This window comes from Garra rufa, chromosome 8 (assembly GCF_049309525.1).
Source record: "Garra rufa chromosome 8, GarRuf1.0, whole genome shotgun sequence".
Lineage (NCBI taxonomy): Eukaryota > Metazoa > Chordata > Actinopteri > Cypriniformes > Cyprinidae > Garra > Garra rufa.
The window spans coordinates 31252110-31262662 of record NC_133368.1 but is presented as its reverse complement, the minus strand read 5'-3'; the positions used below and the strand labels follow the sequence as shown (position 1 = coordinate 31262662).

General features: G+C 32.8%; 1 protein-coding gene across 1 annotated transcript in view; it reads left to right on the top strand.

The window, feature by feature from the left end:
• Window positions 1-7999: 7999 nt before the first annotated feature.
• Window positions 8000-10553, top strand: part of ctdsp1 (CTD (carboxy-terminal domain, RNA polymerase II, polypeptide A) small phosphatase 1) — a 41271-nt gene continuing 38717 nt past the window's right edge. Inside the window, exon 1 of the mRNA XM_073845749.1 lies at window positions 8000-8372. Within this exon, the coding sequence (XP_073701850.1) occupies window positions 8147-8372 (226 nt within the window). The 5' untranslated portion in view covers window positions 8000-8146. The remainder of the gene's footprint in view (window positions 8373-10553) is intronic.

The window sequence follows — 10553 nt, the reverse complement described above, 5'->3', positions numbered from 1 at the left end:
CAATAATAATTTGCATGGTTTGACGTAATCTGAGATAACTTTATGATTTGAGTGTTGTCCTGATGCATCATCAATCTGCCATATTGGCGTCACGGAGCGTAGACAGTGCCACTGAACCGAATGAAACTCACATATTTTGCTGATTATTGCTGCTGAAAATGGTCAATTATTTACATGTTTTGGGCTGTACTGATCGGTCAGACTGGGAAAAACATTTAGAGTACTAAAGACTTCTAAAGATTTTAACAAATCAAGGAGAAGAGTGCAAAAACTGGAAACCAGGATTTCCAGGGCAAGCATCTTGACAACATTCATGTTTGTTCTTATCATTTTCAGTCAGGTTGGTGAAATATTAGGCTAGTATATTCACTAATACTGCTCATACATCTCTTTACCACCTATTAACTTTAGTTTGTCAAAATATTTGCCCTTTCCTGCTTACTATATCCTTCTCTATATGATTTCCCTGCTGAAAAAAAAACAGCTAATAGCCTGGTCTTAGCTGGTTTAAGCTGGAAGCTGGTCTCCCAGCCTGGCCAGGCTGGAAAAGTGGCCAAAACCCCTCTAAAACCAGCCTGCTGACCAGCTAAAACCAGCCAACCAGCCTAGGCTGGTTTTGGCTGTTTTTTCACCAGGGTTAGCAGCTTCACCACCGTTTTTCCGTGGTTTAGACAGCAACACTGCTGGAAAAAAAAACAGCTAAAACCAGCCTAGGCTGGTTGGCTGGATTAAGCTGGTCATAGCTTAACCTGGGTTTTGGCCACTTTCCTGGTCTTAGCTGGTTTTGCTGGGAGATGACCAGCTAAAACCAGCTACTTCCAGCTTAAACCAGCTAAGACCAGTCAACAGTTTTAGCTGTTTGTTTTTTTTCAGCAGGGAAATTAGCATAACAACATATTCAGTAGTACATTAACCATTCTATCAATGCTGTTGTTTACATAAGAGTATGGCCAATATGGCCGCACATCCGAGTAACTTAACTGACCAAACCCTCTGACAGTAGCGCGATTTATTGTAAAACTTTTTTAGTTTGTCAAAACAAAACTGGCAGACATGTTACTTACTTGTTCAGATGACATTTTCAGGTGAAACTTCCTATTTTGGACATACTTCCAAGGCGTAGTATCTGTAATTCCCCAAAACATTATATTCATCCGCGCTGATCGCCGTGTCGACGCTCAATTAATAAGTAAATAAAGGTAGTTCCGCAAATAACTGCAATTGAAGGTTTCAAACAGAGGCGGCGACAAAGAGGAAAAACTTACAGGCTGCATTAATTCTTCGTAATATATGTAAAGAATATAATTCGAGTTTTAAACATAACCTTGAAGGATTTGTTTCTATTTACTGGAAGTTTCAGTGTACCAACATTACTTGGTGGACCTGCCCTATCTTTCCCTCTTTAATACGTGTGTATCAGAAAAATACTACAAAACGCTTTTAAGTTATTTAGCCTACTATTTATGGGTATAATTTGTATTTTTTTGTTTTAAATGACAAATATTATTATCTCTAATATTGCTGTCATTTGCATCACACAAAGCATTTTGAGAGTTTTTACAATAAATAATTTAATACATACTATCAAAATGTTGAATTTTTCCCCTCATAATTCTGTTTTGGTCTCATATACTGTATTTATTTGTTTATTTAATAAAAAAAAATGCAGTAAAAACAGTAATATTATTATATGTTATTACAATTTTAAATAATTGTTTTCTATTTTTTACATATTTTATCATTTATAGTCATTACTCTAGTACTTCAGTGTCACACAATCCTTCAGAAATCATTCTATGCTAATTTATTCAATTTATTTAGTAATGTTGAAAACAGTTTTGAAACCTGTAATTTTTTTCAGGATTCTTTGATGAATATAAAGTTAAAAAGAACAGTATTTATCCAAAATAGAAATCTTTTCTAACAATATAAGTCTTTACTATCACTTTTTATCAATTTAACACATCCTTGCTGAAAAAAAGTATTAATTTCTTTCAAACAAAGAAAAAAGGTAAAACTTACTGTCCACAAACTTTGAACGGTAGTGTATATTGTTACAGAAGTTTTCTATTTTAAATAAATGCTGTTCTTTTTCTCCTATTGATTATTTTATTCATTAAAGAATCCATAATGATGCTGAAAATTCAGCTTTGCACCACAGAAATAAATTCCATTTTAAATTATAATAAAATAGAAAACCACTGTTTTAAATTGCAATAATATTTCAGAATATTACAGTTTTTTCTGTATTTTTAATCAAATAAACACAGCTTTGATGAGTAGAAAGACTTCTTTAAAAAAAAAACATTAAAAATCTTACTGATCCCAAACTTTTAAACAGCAGTGTACAGTCGTGGCCAAAAGTTTTGAGAATGACACAAATATTCGTTTTCACAAAGTTTGCTGCTAAACTGCTTTTAGATCTTTGTTTCAGTTGTTTCTGTGATGTACTGAAATATAATTACAAGCATTTCATACGTTTCAAAGGCTTTTATCGACAATTACATGACATTTATGCAAAGAGTCAGTATTTGCAGTGTTGGCCCTTCTTTTTCAGGACCTCTGCAATTCGACTGGGCATGCTCTCAATCAACTTCTGGGCCAAATCCTGACTGATAGCAACCCATTCTTTCATAATCACTTCTTGGAGTTTGTCAGAATTAGTGGGTTTTTGTTTGTCCACCCGCCTCTTGAGGATTGACCATAAGTTTTAAGATCTGGGGAGTTTCCAGGCCATGGACCCAAAATATCAACGTTTTGGTCCCCGAGCCACTTAGTTATCACTTTTGCCTTATGGCACGGTGCTCCATCGCGCTGGAAAATGCATTGTTCTTCACCAAACTGTTATTGGATTGTTGGAAGAAGTTGCTGTTGGAGGGTGTTTTGGTACCATTCTTTATTCATGGCTGTGTTTTGGGGCAAAATTGTGAGTGAGCCCACTCCCTTGGATGAGAAGCAACCCCACACATGAATGGTCTCAGGATGCTTTACTGTTGGCATGACACAGGACTGATGGTAGCGCTCACCTTTTCTTCTCCGGACAAGCCTTTTTCCAGATGCCCCAAACAATCGGAAAGAGGCTTCATCGGAGAATATGACTTTGCCCCAGTCCTCAGCAGTCCATTCGCCATACTTTTTGCAGAAGATCAATCTGTCCCTGATGTTTTTTTTTTTGGAGAGAAGTGGCTTCTTTGCTGCCCTTCTTGACACCAGGCCATCTTCCAAAAGTCTTGGCCTCACTGTGCGTGCAGATGCGCTCACACCTGCCTGCTGCCATTCCTGAGCAAGCTCTGCACTGGTGACACTCCGATCCCTCAGCTGAATCCTCTTTAGGAGACAATCCTGGACGTCTCTTGGACGTCCTGAAGCCTTCTTAACAATGCAGTGGAAAGTTTTTTTGGGGATTAAGTTAATTTTCATGGTAAAGAAGGACTATGCAATTCATCTGATCACTCTTCATAACATTCTGGAGTATATGCAAATTGATATTATAAACTAACTTAAGCAGCAACTTTTCCAATTTCCAATATTTATGTAATTCTCAAAACTTTTGGCCACGACTGTATATTAAAAAAAATGCAATTTAGAAACATTTTTTTAGCATCTCACACAATATCAAAAACCCATGATCAGATCCTTCTCCAGTACGTCATAAATGTTATAACTTAGGTGAAACATAGCTTGAAATTTAATTTTTCACATTCACTTCTAATTGCAAATCACTTATGCAGAGTACATCTGTTGAAAATCTACACCACAACATCCTGGACGCACTTTGACCATGAATGACCCTTGAGTCCAAGAGGCAGCTATCCACATCCAGCTTCATAGCGAGAGCACTGTGAGTCACAGTCGCGTATAGATGGAGCTCTATTTAATGCTGTGTGCCTCAGCTGAATGTAACAGCTGACCTTTGATTTGTCATCTGTATGAATGTGCACCATTGTCTGTCTAATTCGAGGAAAGAGCTGCAACAAAAAAGGGCCCTCCAACATGTGTCTGCAGGAACTGAAAGATGTGGTTCTGCTGGAGGGCAGCACAGTCCTTCACAGACCCCTTTATCCTGTGGTCAAAGACTGGAAAACCGCTGAAGAATGGACCAATATGAATCAATATGTTTTAAAGGATCCTGATCCTGAGGCCCTGGTCATGTGTGAAGCCATAATGGATATACAATGTCTATAATGTCTTATATTGACCTCTTAAATAACAAAGGAAGTGATTGACATGTAAATTGATAAGTGTTACATTCAGTAGTGAAAATACTGAGAAAGTCCCTTAATGGGGTTTATTTTGCCCAGTAACCATCAAATGGCTTAACCAGCAGACTCAAGGAAGTATAACATCCTCTGAGCAGTTAAACAGACAAACAGAGACACGGTTCATCTTGTCTCTTGTCTTGTGGTTTATTGTCTTCAAATCATGTCCTTTGTCTTCAATTGACAGCAAACAGTGATTCCTCTGTCACTATGCTAAAATAAAGGGCTTGCTGAAGACATCTTTACCCTGTAAAGCTCACTGGATCATATTGGATATGCACATTTTAAGGCCTGTAAATGATCAACATGAGCAAAACTTTGCTGAAAACCCTGTTGCACACAATCTACGACATGCCTTTTGTCGTTTTACCAATTGTTTTGACTTTTTAGCAAGTAAAAGACCTTTTAGTATAATTCTAAAAGCATCCATCTTCAGGTTGTTTTTACAGATTTTTATAAGAAGTAAATGTAAGAATACCTTTTCTGTTGTTATAATATTTCAAGATTAGCACATAGTGGACTGAAGCAAATTATAAAGCAAATTATAATCATACATTATTTTTTACAAAAATAATGTTAAAATATGAGTACTGAATATGATACATTATATTTTGAGAAAGGTTTATTTATACATCTCTCAGTTATCATTGTACTGCATTGCAATATATGTTTTGTCTCTCAAATTAAAATTACAGACCTTTGATCATAAAATTAAACATTTAAATAAATGTATTAAGACTAATTCTTTGTTTTATTTTATTTTAATGTTGTTTTTAGTTTTTTTTTTTTTCTAATTTTTTTGGTCAGTTTGGGTAAAACATAACAAACAAATAAAGGGTTTAATTTAATTTTGGCCATATAACCATATCAGCAATTGCACCTAATTATTTTATTTTATTTTATTTTATTTTTTCTCCACTTTTTTGATCAGTTTGGGTAAAATAAATAAATAAATAAAAAATAAACATAAACATAAAATAAATAAATATAGTTTAATTTATTTTTATAATCAATTTTATTATTTTGTTTTATTTTTTTCTTAATTGTTTTGCTCAGTTTGGGTCCAAAAATAAATAAACAAATATAGGGTTTAATTTAATTTTGGCCATATAACTATCAGAAATTGCACCTTATTATTAATTTAATTTAATTTAATTTAATTTAATTTAATTTAATTTAAATTAATTTAATTTAATTTAATTTAATTTAATTTAATTTAAATTAATTTAATTTAATTTAATTTAATTTAATTTAATTTAATTTAATTTAATATTTTCTCCAATTTTTTGCTCAGTTTTTTATTAAAAAAATTAAATAAATAAATATAGTTTAATTTATAAATTAAATCAATTTTAAATCAATTAATCTTATTATTTCGTTTTATTTATTTATTTTTCTCTCAATTTTTTTTGCTCAGTTTGGGTTAAAAAAAGATCAAAACACAAATAAATAAAGGTTTAATTTAATTTTGGCCATATAGCTATCAGCAATTGCACCTAATTATTTATTATTTTGTTTTATTATTTTGTTTTATTTTTTCTCCAATTGTTTTGCTCAGTTTAGGTAAAATAAAAAAATAAAAAATTAATATATAAATAAATAGATGTATAAATAAATATAGGGTTTAGTTTAATTTTGGCCATATAACTATCAGAAATTGCACTTAATTATTAATTTTTTTTTATTTGGTTTTATTTTTTTCTCCAATTTTTTTGCTCAGTTTGGGTAAAATAAAAAAACAAAAAAATAATATATAAATAAATAGATATATAAATAAATATAGGGTTTAATTTAATTTTGGCCATATAACTATCAGCAGTTGCACCTAATCATTTATTATTTTATTTTATTACTTTGTTTTATTTTTTCTCCAATTTTTTGGCTCAGTTTAGGTAAAATAAATAAATAAAAAATTAATATATAAATAAACAGATGTATAAATGAATATAGGGTTTAATTTAATTTTTGCCATTTATCTTTCAGCAATTTCACCTAATTATTTATTTATTTATTTAAGTTAACAATTTAACTTAACTAATTCATGAATCATAGATAAGGAAAACTAATTAGATCTTAGATAAGGAAAACTAAATGTATCTTTAATCAAGTTTGTGTATATATAAAACATTTTTTAAACAAAGCATCATGCATATGCATATATATTATCAACAGACTTTGAAAGACACCTACATTTAAATCAGGGAAATGCAGGGCCGTGACCACACTGAGAAAAGTGTGAATATAATGTGGTCGATCATTAATCAGTTCATTTCTTAAACTTGTACATTTTGTTCCCGTGATGAGGTTACATCCTTAATCTGATGCATATAAAATGGCGCTAAAAATGAAGAAAAAAGAACTATGATATTTTTGGAAAAGACTTGTGATGTGACAAAAAAAACTTCTAACTCATAATCTGGAGGGTCTTGCTCATGTTTAGAGTGAATGACTGTCGACTGTTAAGTGTAGTGTGTCATGAATACCAATGATGTAAACTTTGTAATCAACATGACAGAGTGCGCGAACTTTGAGGACTCTCCCTGAAGACGGTCTCAAGCCCCCCGCGCTCGCAGCTCAAGCCAAAAAAGTTCGCAAGAAAGTTGCCTCATTTGCTAAAACATAGAAAATACACACGCATTCATTTCAAAATCATCCACGCCTTACTTCTTATGATATATATCATCCGTGGGGCGTTAGAAAAACGTGTTTAAACCTAGAATCGAGCGCTCTCTTACGCCGAGGCCAGATCTTTTAAACTTTGTTTGCGTATTGAAGTTTGTAGATTTTAAAGGGGCAACGCATATTAATCAGACAGGAGTCTGAGCGAATAGTACACTATGTACCAAAGTCAGATTTCTTATCCAGTTCAAGTAAAATATGGAGAAAAAAATAATAAAATATAAATATAGTTAGAACGTTGAAAATATTTATTGGTGGTTTTATTTTTCATTTAAAAACAGTAAAATCAAAAAGTGGTCCCCACCACAATTAGAGGGTTTGCACTTATGTCACGATTTGGTCAATTATCCAGATTATGTACTACAGTGTATTACGGTAAATGCACTACTAAATACATTGTTCTGCTAATTTATCTATGGAAAAAAATATGTGAAAGCCGGTAAATCATATAGAGAAGGACCTAGTACACAGGAAAGGACGCAATATTTTGACAAACTAACTTTAATAGGTTGTAAAGATACATACAAGCAGTCTTAATTAAGATATGCGACTAATATATCACCTACCTGACAGTAAATTACAAGAACAAACACATGTTGTCAAGATTCCTGCCCTAGAAATCCTGGTTCAGCTTGGCAATAACCACAAACACATTTTGTTCCTCAGTTTTTTGCACTCTTTTCCTTTATTTGTTAATGTAAACGTTTTCCCGGTCCAAATGATTAGTACAACCCAAAACATAATACTTGACCATTTTCAACAGCAAAAATCAGCTAAATATATTGTACTATATTTTTGTGTTTATCTAAACTATAGTTCCGCTAAGATGTTTTGGTTTGCGAAGCCAACTTCGTATTGATTATTAAATGTTGCTTTTCAACAAGTACTAAAAGAGATGCCTACAGATGGAAATACGCTTGTTTTTCTTCTGATTCCTAACATATTAGGCATTCATAAACTGCCTCATATAGCCCAGTGGTCATATAGCCTTAAAGTTGTCGTTGCCCCTTTAAGACGAAGGGTGCCTTGAAACCGTCGAGTTCCATGTTTGTATGTTGAAATTGAGAGCAGAGCCGAACTCCATGTTGTGAAAAGTTATCAACTAGGAACTGAACTTTTGATAATTATTTTTATTTAATTTTCTTCATGTCGTCTAACTTGTAACAGCATAGGTATCCCATTCGGCCGCGTATGGTGTCGCATTATGAATGTTTTTAAGCGGTAAAAGTCTTTTGCTTTTTTGGGGGCATTTGCAGGGAGGTTTTTTCCTTTCTTTTTTCAATTCAATCGTAGCCAGCGGAAAGATTTTAATACGGAAACCCCTTTTAACTTGCGATTTTACTGGCTTTACGGATCTCATGGACCACCCGTCCTCCTCGATCATCACGCAAGTGAGCAGGGATGAAGAAGCCAGTGCTCCTTTACGGGACAGAGGTGAGTTGAGAGAAAGTTTGGAGTCGGCACATGTCAAAATGTGCGCGGCCGCCGCTTCGGCTTCATACAAACTTTCATAACGTCAAAATGCCGCATCGACTAGACTTTATAGAAAACAAAGTGTTCAGTCACACATTTCCGCACATCAGAACACTACAAAAACATGTGATATCCACTGGGCTGGTGACAGTTGAGGCATCTTGAGGATGAAGATCGAGCCCATTCATTATAATACTACAGTGCAGGTTCATTGCATTCACCAGCTTCATTTGCATGCCATTTCAGAAAACAACTTTTATTATTATCATTGTTATTTTTCTATGAGTGAAGGCTTTGAAGTTGAGGGGGCGTGTCCTTGATGACACTCTTCACTGACGTTTGGGGAAGGCTGTAGTTCTTGTTTACTTTGTAGTGTGCTGTACTACATCGTCTGACTCTAACCTGTCATTTTATGCTTATGTACGCACTTAACTTATAATGAATGACTCTGAGTCCCTCCTCAGGTGACAGGTTATCACGAGAAAAGATTGCATGGTGTAGTCATAGTTTGGTAATGGCAGATTGCTAGCCTCTCTTATCTCTGATTTTCAGATTATGTCTTTTTGCTATGGTGTCAGTGCGAGAATGCACATGAACTGTTGTTGTGTTGATGTTTATTGTCTTAAACTGTTGTGGTTGGCTTGAATGTGCAAAAGATTCATTGAATGATTAAGAAAGCGCATGTAAAATGAAAATTAGTTATTTGTTAAAATTTTGGATGCGCCTGTGCATGCTTTATTGATTTTGTGATGATCACAAAGTCATCAAAATTATAAAATGATAAAACTGGAAGTGGTGCAATTGTGTAATTCTAGCTTAAAGCATTTAAGACTTTTGATGGCAAGTTTGTAAGATCTTGCAAAATAAAATCAGTGAGCTGTATGAACTTTTGACGGATAATATTATTGAAATGTCATAGGTTATAATGTCACAGTAAGCAAGATAGAGTGTTTGCAGGTCGAAGGTCAGATGCAAAGTGACTCTGTACTCGATTATTTGACTTTTTAGGTAAATATGAACAACTTTAGCTACTTTGTAGGGACACAAAGGTCTCTTGTAGCTATTTTCTTGCAGCATTTATGTGAAAGCTTTTTATTGCAGGTAAATGCTGATCTTTGGATCTTTCTATTCATCAAAGAATCCTAAAAACCCTGTAAAAACAAGTTTTAAAATATTATTAAAAAAATGGCTTTGGTCACAGGAATAAATTAGATTTTAGAATATATTAAAATAGAAAGCAGTTATTTTAAATGGTAAAAATATTTCAGAATATTACTGTCTTTGCTGTACTTTGGATCAAATAAATGCAGGCTTGATGAGCAGAAGAGATTTCTTTAAAAAAACATAAATCTTACTGTTCAAAAACTTTTGACTGGTATTTTAAAAAATCTATATTTATGTTAATATTTGAAAAAAAAAATGTCTCAGTAAGCAAGGTCTCTTGTAGCTATTTTCTGATTGTTTGATTTGTTTTTTTTTCTCTTTGGAAAAATGTTGAAGATTTCAGATGCCAAAATGTTTTGACTAAGCCTTCCCTGCAGTGTTGCTTATCTGCTGTCTTTGGTTTGTGATTTCTGTGATGTAAACTAAATATATTTTCCACATTGCTAATCACATCTAGCTACTTCTCTTATTTTGTTTGCTTAGCCATCATATTTATATATATCCATGCATATACATAAAAAAAAAAAAACTAGTAAGATTTATTAAATATACACTAACAGTCAAAAGTTTTTAAACAGTAAGATTTGTAATGTTTTTCAAAGAAGTCTCACCAAGGCTGCATTTAAGGGCAAAAACAGCAACATTTTAAAGTATTTTTACTATTTAAAATAACTGTTTTCTATTTTGTTTTTCTGTTTTAAAATATAATTTATTCCTGTGATTTCAAAGCTGAACTTTTTTCATCATTACTCCAATCACATGATTCTTCAGAAATCATTCTGACATTCTAATTTGCTGCTCGAAAAACATTTATTATTATTATTACTATGTTGAAAACAGCTGAGTAGAATTTTTTGAGGTTTCTTTGATGAATAGAAAGTTCAGAAGAACAGCATTTATCTGAAATTTATCTCAATTTAAAGCATCCTTGCTAAATAAAATAATTAATTTCTATCATTTCTTCACTTTTTCTATTCA